We start from the raw sequence: 12,759 nt of genomic DNA, 5'->3' as shown, positions 1-12,759 counted from the left end.
TTCACTGCTGGTCCTGCTTTGAGCAGAAGGTCATGCAGACGGTCTCCAGAGGGGTCTCAGCCTAAATTCTCCCATGAGTGTACTGACAGCCTACAGGCAAGGTATTTTCTAATTGCTCCCTTTCTCTAGGAAAGATAAGGGTTGGCAAGTACCATCCCCTTTGCATGCAATTTGATACTGTAACGCGTGAGTCACTATCATTTTTCCCAAACTGTGGAGATGGTGATCGCTGAAATGGGGGTCTTGCCCTCATGGATTGCAGGAGCCAGCATTTGTGGTGAAGGAGGGATGAATGCCTGTGGGGTCAGCTACTGACCAGCTGTTGTTTTAGCAGGACATCTCACCGTTGAATTTGTTTAGTGATTTGCATAATAAGAACCTGGTCTCTAAGTCGGGTGGTTGCATACTACTGCAGTAGAAATAATGAAACAGCACGAGGTTAAAGCTTTTGTTGCAATTCTAGGTACTAAAGTACGGAAGGACAAGGCTCAGCTGAGTGTCAGTATGAAGAGATTTGTGAAGAAGCTTGAAAGTATTTCCGATAACGAAGCTCAGGAGATCCTGGAAGAGAAGAGCTATGTTGCTGCTCTTGGATTGTGTGCCCAAGGTATTAGCAGGGGAAAACCTAACACAGCTCTGACTTCAGGAGATACTTGCAGTGTTAGGGTTGTACAGTGTTGGTGAAATTGCTTTCGAGGGCTCAGTCTGCTCTGGTTGTGCTTGTGGAAAAAGGTAGAAGAGAAGATTATGATTCTAGGATTTTATTATGATATTTGTTTTGTAACACCTGCAATATAAAGCCAAATAGTGAAATGTTGCATTCCATCTTTGTCAGGTTGGGAATATTATCGGTTTTTAAAATAGCTGTGAGTAACATTTCTTTTCACAGATCCAGTGGGAAATGGCTCAAATATAAGTGGTGGTGAAGTTTACTCATTCCAGACTCCCAAACGCTCCAGTAAAATGGCAGAGCTGGGTATGTTTTGCTCTTATTTTCTCTGCGGGCTTAAGAGAAGCAAGAAGAAAATGGCAGTTCCAGAGAGGGTGGACTGTTTTGGTTTAAATAAGATGTTTGAGCCGTGTTGTCACTGTTTTTTCTCACTTGAAGAGTCTTTGTGTGTCCAGCACCATACGAACTTCCTTAGTGTTTATTTGTCACAGCTAATGATGCATCCTACAAAGGATGATCAGAGGGAGAGGGATCGTTCTACTGTATCACTATACAGAAACTGGTTCTGGTACCTTAGTTTCTGCTGTGTCTTGGGAAGTTGTGTGTTTCCTATCTTATACCTCCTTCTGCAGCAGGGTAGGTTTCACTGGTGCTCCCTCCTGGAGCCCTGACTCAGTTTGGAAACTGAGGGAAGTCATACAATGACAGCCTGTTAGTCTCAGTGTTGTTCCATGGAATAGGCTGTTGGTCATACAGTGCTAGGGACTGTTAGCAGGATATGGTGACCTTTCATATTTAGATCAGTCACTTAGCTTCAGCTTGTACTGATAAGGAGAAGACACAGGTAAATAGTTCCTCCTGGGGAACTGATGTGTTTGCTATATCTGATGATCCATTATGTCCAGCTGAGCAGTCTTAAAGGACTAAGTGAGCCTGATCAAACCTTGCTCTAATTCAAAGACATGTGGTCTCCCAGGGAGCAAAAGGTGCTCTGCCAGTGCATTGGCCATATTTGTAAAATTAATTAACTGATGAGCTCAGCCTTTGAAAATCTTTGCTGAGGATTACAGCCACCATTAGAAAAAAATAGAAATATCTGGTTCACTTCCTGAAATAGCTAGGGAATTAATATGTAGAGAGCATTTCAGCTCTATGGCTCCATTTCTGACTAGCCAGAGCTGGAAGTTTTGTACCTGACATGTCCTTCCTTCCCCTCCCCCTATTTCCTACAGCCTCTGAATTAGCCCAGACACCAGAACAGAAGGTGGCACCCGATCACTCCAAGTGCTCTGAGAAGATGGCCAAAACCCCTCAAAGCAGCAGTAAGTCCTGTGATGGTTTGGAGAACTGGAACTGAGTGAATGGGGATTATGTTTCTATTTGGGTGGTAGAGTGGGTGCTTGAGTTCCAGCTTCTGTCATGCTTGAGTGTTTTAGTCAGGTTAAAGCCATAGGCTGAACTGTTTAATGTGCATGGCCTGTGCTTCACCCGGCTGTCAGGTCTCTTCTTCTGTCCTGCTGCTGTAGAGGAAACATGAACTTCTTTCTCATCTATTGCTGTGACGTTTAACAACTTCCTCTCTGTTCAACAGAAATACTTGCACTTGAGAGAGTTATGAGCTGGGCTGGTGTGTTAAACACCAATTGGGTAGGACTGTGTGGGTGTTCATGTGTAAATTCACACTTTATTATATAATATTTAATACCTGGTGCTGCAGGGAGAAATACAGATGGGAGAAGTCAATGCAGGGCAGCACTGGCAAGAGCATGTGCATTTGTGCTCAGAAATGGAGTCTGATGTGCTCAGGGAGAGAACATTAGCTCATTTTTCAGCCTCTTTCCTCCTGCTGGAGTCTCTTCCTCTTTCCTGGCCTCCCAAAGCTGTGACCACAAATTAAAAGCTGCCTTCTGTGGTAGTAACATTGACTTTTGTGAGCTGATACAGGCAGGCTGCTGGAGCCACCACAAACTCAGAGCCAGAATGCAAAGAATAAATTTATTTTTATTATGTTCCCGAAGCAGCAGCTGGGCAGAGGCACATGAGTGGAGATGTAGGCACTTAGTGGAGATGCAGGCACCCTTAAGATTGGTCCAGTGCTAGAGAATCACCAGCCTGCTGTTCACACTGGTTTATCAGTGGTTTTGTACATGTGTGGTTTTCCCCCATGCTGTGATCTTCACTGTGTTCTGATCTTCTCTGTACCAGGGCAGGGCGCTCAAGCCTGTCTGCTAGGGTGCCTCCAGGCCTACCAAGCATCCACGTTATCTATACACAGATGTTTTACTTCTCAAAGCATACACAGGGTAAACAGCAATAGACATGGTGTATCTTTTTTTCTACATTGCTAGTTGAGTCTTTGCTATCCCCAGCTGCGTGGTCACTTGAGCGTATTTACAACTCTCCTTGCCAGTCTTCTGCTTCTAACCCATTCCTCTCAGCAACTCTCTTTGTTCTCTCCTTGCCTACCTGTGAGGAACTAGAGGCTTTCCTCACAGGATTAACCATCCAGGGAGCTGATACTCTGGTGCAGTGTACCTTGGAATAGTGAATGCCTGTTTATCTAATGGACCACCTTGTGCCGCCATGTTGAAAATATGCAGTACTCTGTACAATGCTGTTTTCTTTCTTTTCAGAACGTTCAAGTTCAAACAAAGTGCAGCAGAGGGTGAGTGATGACTTTACATTGTTTGGATTTTGTGTCTGGGTTTTTTTCCCCACTTGAGAAACTTGAACTGGCCAATTCCTACAGTTTTGGAAAGAAAGGACCTTGAAAAGCATAATCCACAGTAGAGATGTCTCTTCTATTCCAACCAGACAGGAATAACTCAAGTGAGAACCATTAATCAGGACTATGGGCTTGGGAGTCAGTGGGCAAATAGTAGGTTTGACAGCTTAATTAGCATGAGTGGAAGCTATTTCCTTGAATCACACAAGTGAGGATGCTAGACAACCCCCTAATACACAGTTAAACTCATAGCTTTCCAGTTTCTCACTAAAGGAAGAAATAGCCCTAATTGTAAGAAATGCTGTTAAAACAGGGGTTCAAGCACTGCAATGCTGTTCAGTTTCTTACTTACCATTTGTTTATAAAAAATAAATTGGGATAATGGGCAGATGTAAGTTGATGTTGTGTTTTGTGACACTACAGAGAGATACAGTGCAGAACTGCCAGTTGTGGCTATAGAGTGAAAGAGTTGGCTTTCTAAAATGGTACAGCATCATAGCAGAAATGTATGCACAGCTCTTCTGGTATAAGGTTCCAGGATGAGATACACCTGAAAAAGACATGCTGTTTGGGGATGCCATATTCACTCCTTGATGATTTCACATCCACTTTGTCAGGATCAACAAAAGTGTTTCCTAAGTATTGCAGACTTGATCCAGTGTCTGAGTCAAACATGTGCTTTACACATGGGTAAGGAAGATGTGCCACTACGACTTGATGAGCCAAGGCAGCTCTGGTTCCTTTGCTGTACTTCTTCTGGGCTTAGTATCCTGAGTGGTCTTCTGTCATTCTAGTAGTTGTTTTCATAGAGGACTTCCAGATGACTTTGAGTAGACAGCATGATGTGGAAAGTGACTGCTGTGGGGACTGAAGCATTTCCAGTTTTTCATTGCTTTGGTTGGACTCTTTCTGAGGAGCCAAGACTGGCGCTGTGGTTGGAGGTTTCACAGTTTTCTACCCTCCATCTTGAGGTTAAAGAATTAAGCCCCTTTTCGAGCTTGATCCTGTCTCCCTCTGAATGTCAAAATAAGAACTCTCCATACTTAACTTTGTCTGCTTTCCCAATTTCATGTGGGCTGAAATAGTTTGGAAATGTAACCTGTCTTTGCTTGGCAGAGGGCTGTTTAAAGGAGAGAGATGTTTCTTCTTCTAATGCATGTTTTTTCTTTGCTGTTCCAGAGTAAAAAGAAAGAATTTGTGTCCACCACACCTTGCAGACTCAGAAAGAGACTAGCAGGTAAAGATCAGCCTTTGCAGTCAGCTCTCACAGTCAGTGAAGCACTGTGTTCAAGGGAGAGAGTTTTCCTGTTGAGCTTCTGTCTGTGGTAGCAGTGTGACTAAAACAACCTGATGCACGCTGCAGAGAGTGTAGAAATGTCCTTAAGGAAATGTAGGTAGACCTTCTCCCTACAACTGATTGCTGCTAAGGTGAGGAATTGGAAGGGTTAGAAGCACCAAGTTACGGAACTTCAGTAACATGATCAAAAGAGACAAAACTTTGAGTAATCGAACTTATGTTGACATTTAATGTGGCCTAATTGCTTGAACCAGGCATAAAACTTTTTGATGATGGCTGGGACATCCATGTCAAAGTATTTCCAGTAACCAGTTGGCTAAACGTGCTCAGAATGAATGCAGTGGAGAGTTTAGTACATGGTGTTCCATCTTCTATTTCTTTTGTGTTGAGAGACCAAGACTGAGCCAGATTTTGTCGGTGCTCTTCAATTCAGCAGTGCTAACAGAGGTATCTTTCTACAACTTTGTTTTGCAGAGTGTGACATAGAGGATACTCAGCCTGCATAATTGGCATTTGGGAAAACTGACATAGAGATGCTAAGAGAAATAGGGAATTCCATTGTCCATTTTTAGTCTCTTTCTATGGTATGATTATGTTTCTTAGCTGGTATCAAGGTATCAAGCTTTACTTAACAATACTTCGTGATTCTAGAACTGCAAAAGAAATTGCCATCTGTGTTTGCAGTTCTCCTAAGCATTGATTTTACCTTTCTGTGAATATATTTAGGATTCATGTGCTTGAAAAACATCTAGAGAATGTGTGTGAGATGGTGCAAAAGGAGTTCTGTGTAAGAAGTCATTCCTAGCTTTTAACTGTAAAATTATGCTCTAGCTCCAGATCCCTATTTAGAAAGTGAGAGTGAGTATTCAGCTTCTTGCTCAGAGGAGGAGGATGAGGAAGATCAGAAAGAAGTCAACATTGTTTTATCAAGTCAAAAAACTCCGGGAAAAACTAAGGCTGCATCTACACCTTCTCCCAGAAACAGCCTAGCGAAAAAAATTAAGGATCAAAAGATGGTGAGTGTGCGAAAATAAACCCCTGAGCTAGCAAACATGAAGGGATCTATAGTGACAATAAGCTGTTAGTGACCACACCTGACTGTGGGGAAGAACTGCTAAACTCATTTCAGATCAGACCAGCTGGGCTGGCCTTTGCTGTACTTTTGCGTAATCCCTGTTGGACAGGCATCATGTGAACCTGTGTGCTAATGCAGTTTGTAGCATTAGCAGCTTCAGAAGGAGAAGTCTAAGACGTCCATGGAGCAGGAGACCTTGTATTGAGACAGGATGAAGAAATTGATTCCTGTAGCACCAAAAGGAGCACACATTACTGTTCTGGCTTGGTGTTCAGCTTAATTGTCTTACTTCCTTCCAGCACCAGGGATCCCCACACCACCTAAGAATTACTGTTATGTTATTTCTCTCAAAATCTCTTTTCTGCCTCTCTCTTGAGGAAAGAATCATCTGACTAGGTTAGCTTTGGCAGAATGCTGCTATAGAAGCTATTTTTGCAAATATCTTCTGTCTTTCTATTCATCCTTGCTTTATGTCTCATATTGGCCATCTTAGGGAGAGGGTAGCTTGATAGCAGGAGGAGTGTTGCTGATCTTGCTGTCCTTTTGTAGGGCAACCTGGTGGAGGAATACTTTGAAGCTCACAGTAGTTCCAAAGTGCTCACTTCAGACCGAACACTGCAGAAGTTGCGGAAAAGACGATTGAATCAGGTACAGTTCATAGTGAATCACACAACTCTCACAGTTCTTGATTTCTTTGATGAAGATTTTCCTCATCAAAATTTCCTGATGTTGCTATTTTCACTTTATTTCTGCTGATTACAGGGTCAGTGGTAACACTGATTTAGGTAGCAATTTAAGCAGTATGTTTTCTACCGCTTCTCTGAGCAGGGACAGTGCCCAGTTGTTTGAACCTGGGACAGTAGGGATAATGCAGGGAGAAGGCACTATCAGGTGAGCTCACTGCTGAAAGCTGCAGTTACCAGAAAAGGTTTAAGTTTGCTTTTGGGGGAGGAAAAGAGGGAGAAGCAGAATTGTAGAGATTTGCTTTAAAACATCATTTTTGTCAATGAAATGGTAGGGGGAGTTACAAACTGTCATGGCTATTTATGTGTAGAGGAAATCAAGAGAGCTGATTTCATCTGAACATTACTGGGTCAAGCCACTTGCAGAACTGGGACAGCTCTAAATGTTGTCGCCTGGTTTGTTAGATGTACTTTGTCCCTTCGCAGTTTCTAGGAGACAGGAATGGTCTAATTGTGCTGACTGTATTACTTTATTTTTCTCCATATGTCACTTCCACAAGACAGTTCAAAGCAAGCAGTTGTACCCTACAAGGACAGGTGTTGGGGAATTGTGTAGAATACCTGGAGCTCTTGTGTCTGTGACTGCTTTTTATACCCATTTGTGTTTTAAAAGATGGCATATATGCAGACTGCCTGATGCCTGTTGTTGTCTGGAGTTGCTGCCCAGAGAAACATCTGGATTCTTAACAAGTTCTTTTGTAACAGCTCTGGAAGGAAATCAAGGCTTACAGTGTTAAAGCTACTCCTGGCTTCAAAGTAGTTGAAGGCTTAGCAGTTCTGTCTCTCAGTACTTTGTCTGATACATTGCAGTTGCCTTTCCAGTGTAAACTGTCTTCTACTGCAAGGGAGTGGGAAGCAAAGCTGTTAAAATTGAAGAGGAGAGGCCATTAACTGCAAATTATTTCCTTTCGGCTGAATTTTTTTTTTTTTAGATGGTGGAGATTTTGAGCTTTCTCTTGTAGTGACAAACACCTGAACCATTGCTAAGCATGTTGATTGGAGCCTTTGTTCCCATTAGCAGGGATGTGATGTTGTATCTTCTTGGTACAGTGCTTGGTGCTGTGTCTGTCCATTTTTCCTGTAGTGGTTTTCCCATACTTGGCAGGAAGAGAAAAATGCATGCTGTGGGGTCTGTTCTAGTCCTAGTCTAGCTGCTGTTTCCCATACTTAATCTCTGCTTTGTGTGTCTAGTAGCAAAACTCTGCTTAGGGGGGTCTTCAAGGGAAGGAAAAAAAAACTAACCATAAGCTGAGTGCACTGACAATGAAAACTATTCTGTCTAGATAAGGGAGCTTGCTAGAGGGTGTTTTAAGGACTCCAGGTATATCTCTTGTTTCTTCTCAGCTTTGAATGACTGTCATCTTTCTCAACACAGCAAACACTGCATGATCTTTTGAAAAAAGCTCCCCTTGCCTATGCTGCTGAAATTAGAGACCTTAACCAGCAACATGAATCCTTGTTTTCCAAGTGGATGCTGCAATTACAGTAAGTATCCAAGGAGAATCACTGAAGAAGCTTAGTAAAAAGGCACTGCCAATAAACTTGCCCTCATGTCGGTAACATCCTGTGGATGAATTAAGGAGCGTCTTTTTTTCTTTGCTTAATTTTAAAAGTAGGTGACATTAGCTTAGTTCAGTGCTTCCTGTAGACCAAATCAGATCTTATTAACTCCTTGAACTGAATGTCTGAAGTGCAGTGAAGTTGCCTTCTACCTGGCTAGTTTGCCTGTGCCTCTCTAAACCAAGCTAGAGGGCACTCACAAACAGGGCATATGAATAATGAAAGAACAGGGAAAATGAATTGTGAGAAAAGTGTCCTTTGTGAGGAATCATTTTTGTTTACAGCAGCAAGTTAGTAGTGAGTACCCCACCACCACCATCTTCAGTCTGTGGCTGTCTCCAGTGGTGTAGCAGTTAACTTTAAATGCTTGTGGTACCTAATGATCTGGGCATGAAGAACCTTAATGCTTTTAGAAACACTGGCAATATAAATTTTATTTGGCTTTGTGTGTATCTTCATGGGAAGGAGAAAGGTGAACATTCAGGAAAGCAAATGGAACTATAGAGACCTTGTGAGATTCTGAAGCACCTTAAAGAAGGCAGACCACCAGCTCTGAAGTTAAGTGCTGAGGCTGGAGCCAGTATTGGTGAGGAGAAAGCCCCTTGGGAAGTGTTTGCAAGGGAGTGGAGTTTAAGGAAATTTGTGGTCCCTGAGGAGGGACAGAGAGTATGAAAAAGACATCAGCTTTGAAAGTTGGAGAGTTGCAAGAGGGGGAGTTCTCTGTGGCTTGGTGATCTGGGCAAATGATTAGAGATGTATGTGGCAGGACAGAAGGAACAAATCTCTAGATGACAGTGAAGGCAGTGACAGCTGTTGAACTCTTTGCCTTTGCCCAGTGCTATTTGAGTAACCTGATACTCTTCTTTCTGATCAAGATAATGCTTTTCCTGCTTCTCAAACCTAAACAAAGCTTTGTGATTCCTCTGATGACCCACCCCTGAGAGTAAAGACATGCTTAAGATTCAAAAATGCTCATTGGTCGAAAGGAATGACAGAAGCCCGAGGGTCCACAAACAATCAGAGAGTTTTATTAGTAAATCATACACTTGGCATGGAAATTGGTATGTTAGTCCCTGACCTACTATATAGGCACACGGCACTGGGTTTTGGATAAAGGGGCAGGGTGAAGGGAAAAGAGAAACTGAAGAAGTTAATTTAAAAGAGGAGAGATTAATTAAAAAGCAAAAAAAAGCTCACCAGCCCTTGCTCCACCACTGAGCCAGCTGAGGGGATGCTGATCCTGGATTCAGCATTGATCCAGGTGATTGATCCAGCTGTATTTGTTCAGCTGATGAGATGTCCAGGGTCTGAGGGGGCACCGCCTGGACTTGTGCAGGGAGGTTGCCTTTTTATGGACAAGGTTTCTCTGCCCCAAAGACAGGTTTCTCCTTTTCTATGCTAATTATTTATGTACAGTCTGTTCTTTTAGACCTTTCTGGAAATGGGCCAGAGGGCTTTGGAGGTCTTTGGTAGTCCCAGTCCCACCTTATAGTCCACGTCCTCTTGCTGTCAGTCATTCCTGTGCTTGCACTGTACTTTGTTGTTGTTCTTCTCATGGAAAAGTGCTGCCTTATCTCCACCTGGGCCCCCTTCTCCAGCCAAAATTTTCCTCACAGTGTTAGTACCGGTAGTCCTTGGTTATTACCAGCAATTCTTATCTGTTACTACTTGGTTGGCTTCACAGGCACCTGGCTATTGGTGTTTGAGACATACTGTCAGCCAATTACCTTCTGGGAATTGAGAGCTCAAAAAGATCTCACTCTGGACCACTGCTTGTAGTGTTAGAGAGTGGGCTTTAGTATGCATCAGCCCCCCATAATGGAGAGCTCAAAGGGTCTCACTTTAGACCACTTTTATAGGGACACAAGACAGTGGGCTTTAGACAGAGTAATTTTTTCATCCTGGCCACAGTTTGAGTCAGTAACTTTCTTTGAAGGTTCAGCAACCGAAATATTATTCCAGTTGGATTGTTATTCAGGTAAGAAAAGTAAGTTTTATGGCTGCTCATTAAAAAACGGGTGCTCAATAGACAGTGTTAGTTCCTGGGAACAGACAGTGTTTCTGATAAGCTGGAGAGGTGTTTAGTCTAGATGCAGTTCATCAAGGCTGAGGCCTAATGAGCATTTCCCATATCATAGGGATGATAGAGGCCTGAGAGAGGGTGAGAGATGCAACTGAAGTCAGCTTTTCTGGATCTCTACAATTCCATACTGTGCTCTCTATGCTTTCCTGCCTCTTTTTCTGTGGAACAATTAGGATAAGAAATATCCATGAGTATAGAGTAATTTTGCTTTGAAATTGTGCCTGAAGATCAGAGTGGAAAACCAGTATGAAGACTTGCTTTTTTTTCTTGTAATTACTGTGACCTTTAGTAAACATGTAATATAATCATTGGTGAGGGGATCCATGTGAATGTTGATTACCATTTCGTACCTGAAGTTGTAGATCTAGTATTCTGTTCGTAGTCAATAGCATTTTCTTCCATAGATACTTTGCTAAATTTGTGAACCTCTAGACTGCTAAAATGATTCTTTTTCTAGGATGCATTTGCCAGGTTTCAGATTCCTTGTAGCTAATCTTATTTATCAGCTGTAAGCTTAAGGTAAGCCTGGAGTTGACAAAACGTGAAATTTTTAAAACCAATGGATCATTTTGCTTAATGAATGTATGGACCTAAAACCAGACTTGCGCTTTTTTGATTCAGTGTATTTGCTCACTTTTCTGCAGCTTGGGTTTCAATGTTGTGCTTTATGGACTGGGCTCAAAGCGTGATCTGTTGGAGAAGTTTCGTACCTCTCTGCTCCAGGATTCTGTTCACCTGGTGGTTAATGGATACTTCCCCAGCATCACTGTGAGATCTGTAAGTGTGGGAAAAGCTTGTGGGTTTATGTACTCATCCTGTGTTACAGATACCTCTAGAGTCTTTCAGTGTAAAATGTTACGGAAACCTGCTCCATCCTGTAGCAACAGACTCTGAATGAAGAACAGTTCCTCTGTCTTTTAATATTTGAAGAAATTATCCCATGCATTTTCCAAGGATTCCAATACTTTCTGTCATTAATAGATATTCACCACTCTAAAGCCTTGTTTTATGTCACTGTTTTGAAAAGGGGTATAATTTTTTTGATTATGTTCGCTGTTTTAGGGCTTTTATGGTAAAAATCAGATTGTCTCTCACAAGGCATTCAAAGGCAGATTTTCTGCACTTCAGTGTCAGAGCCCTTCATAAGGAGCTCCCGTTCTGTTTTTCAGATTCTCAACTCCATCACAGAGGAGGTTTTGGACCATACAGGGACCTTCCGCAGCCCCCTTGACCAACTTGAATTCATTATTAAAAGGTTTAAAGAAGGTAAAATGATTAACTTTATGCACAAAAATGTTAGAGTCTACTTACTGTTAAGAGAGCCTGGACATTTTCTTTCCTTATAATTTTTATACATGCAAGTTACAGTTTCTTAGTGTATTGTAGCTAGTGTACTTTCTTGCTTGTAATTTATGAAACATATATGAAAACATGCATGCACCAGGAATGTATGTGTACATACATGTGTAACAACCCCAGGTAATCTGTTACCACAAGACAGTGTTTTACAGCAGGACAGCAGGTTAGAATTGATTTCAAAAGCAAAAAGGTATTGCCTCACAGAACACTTGCTGAATTATTTCTGAATGTCTGCTTCACTGCCTGCATATTCATACACAAATTGCCATAGAATCTTAATTGTGCATGGCATTAGTGTTTCAGTGTTTACATTCTGTTTTTCATCATTACCTTGTGAGTATTTCTGGTGTGACTAAGGTAACAGTAGTTCCCACCTGAATGTATGTATGTATGAGTGTAAGTCAGTCTTGCAGTACATTATAGCTGATCTGACTGATTTCCATTGGCAGGCAAGTATGTATTGATTTGCACAAAAACTAGTTACAGTTCTAGGACTTTTTCTGGACTCAGGAAACAGTTGTTTCCTGGGATAAGTACAGCAGCAAGAAGCTAGCTGGAAATTTTACCATCTGTCATTTGCATTATCTGAGCTAGGTCTCTGTAACTTTTTTTCAGAACTCGTTAAAATTTTCAATGAAGTTACTATGCTTTGGATCCAACCTTGAATAGAAAATGCATTTTTACTGTGAGGAGGAGCTTAAAGATCCCAGTTGTGTAAATCAAAAGCAGCTGAAAAAACTGTGCTTAGACTTCCATTCTAAAATATATTTCAGTGACCTTCAATTGCAAAAAAAATCACAGCTAAAAGGAGAATTCCTGGTAAAGCTGTGAGCAAGTGGAAAGTGGATTATAACAGAAAAGCTTAAATTGAAAAAAACCAACCCTGTAACTGTGATGACAGTGAATTGAGAAAAACCCTTTTAGGTGCTCAGAAACACCCAGTATAGGTTCAAACTAAGCTGTACAAGGAAGATGATACTGGAGTGATGGAATAGATTTGTACTGTGCTGCACTGGGAATGGGAAACCAGCCTGTGTGCAGTTTCTTTGATTGGTTCACTGCTGTTTTTTCTGACCTTGCAGATTCATCTTTAGAGCTCTATGTCCTCATTCATAACCTGGACAGCCAGATGTTGAGAGGAGAAAGAAGTCAGCAGATCCTTGCACAGTTATCCTCCCTGCCTAGCATTTACCTCATTGCCTCTATCGATCACATCAACGCTCCTCTCAGTGAGTTCCCTTGGGCCT

The 12,759-nt window shown here is 41.9% G+C and overlaps 1 protein-coding gene across 5 annotated transcripts in view; it reads left to right on the top strand.

Moving 5' to 3' along the window:
• FAM126B (family with sequence similarity 126 member B) overlaps positions 1 to 12,759 on the top strand; it is a 69,005-nt gene that overhangs the window by 52,033 nt on the left and 4,213 nt on the right. For all 5 annotated transcript variants that reach the window (XM_032114547.1, XM_032114546.1, XM_032114545.1 and 2 more), the window contains 11 exons: positions 464 to 607; positions 890 to 976; positions 1,903 to 1,992; positions 3,304 to 3,335; positions 4,575 to 4,632; positions 5,524 to 5,708; positions 6,317 to 6,415; positions 7,886 to 7,995; positions 10,798 to 10,930; positions 11,323 to 11,419; positions 12,595 to 12,741. In XM_032114547.1, the coding sequence (XP_031970438.1) occupies positions 464 to 607; positions 890 to 976; positions 1,903 to 1,992; positions 3,304 to 3,335; positions 4,575 to 4,632; positions 5,524 to 5,708; positions 6,317 to 6,415; positions 7,886 to 7,995; positions 10,798 to 10,930; positions 11,323 to 11,419; positions 12,595 to 12,741 (1,182 nt within the window). The remainder of the gene's footprint in view (positions 1 to 463; positions 608 to 889; positions 977 to 1,902; positions 1,993 to 3,303; positions 3,336 to 4,574; positions 4,633 to 5,523; positions 5,709 to 6,316; positions 6,416 to 7,885; positions 7,996 to 10,797; positions 10,931 to 11,322; positions 11,420 to 12,594; positions 12,742 to 12,759) is intronic.

This window comes from Corvus moneduloides, chromosome 7 (assembly GCF_009650955.1).
Source record: "Corvus moneduloides isolate bCorMon1 chromosome 7, bCorMon1.pri, whole genome shotgun sequence".
Lineage (NCBI taxonomy): Eukaryota > Metazoa > Chordata > Aves > Passeriformes > Corvidae > Corvus > Corvus moneduloides.
Note: the sequence above shows the minus strand (reverse complement) of the source record. Positions and strands in the feature narration are given on the sequence as shown.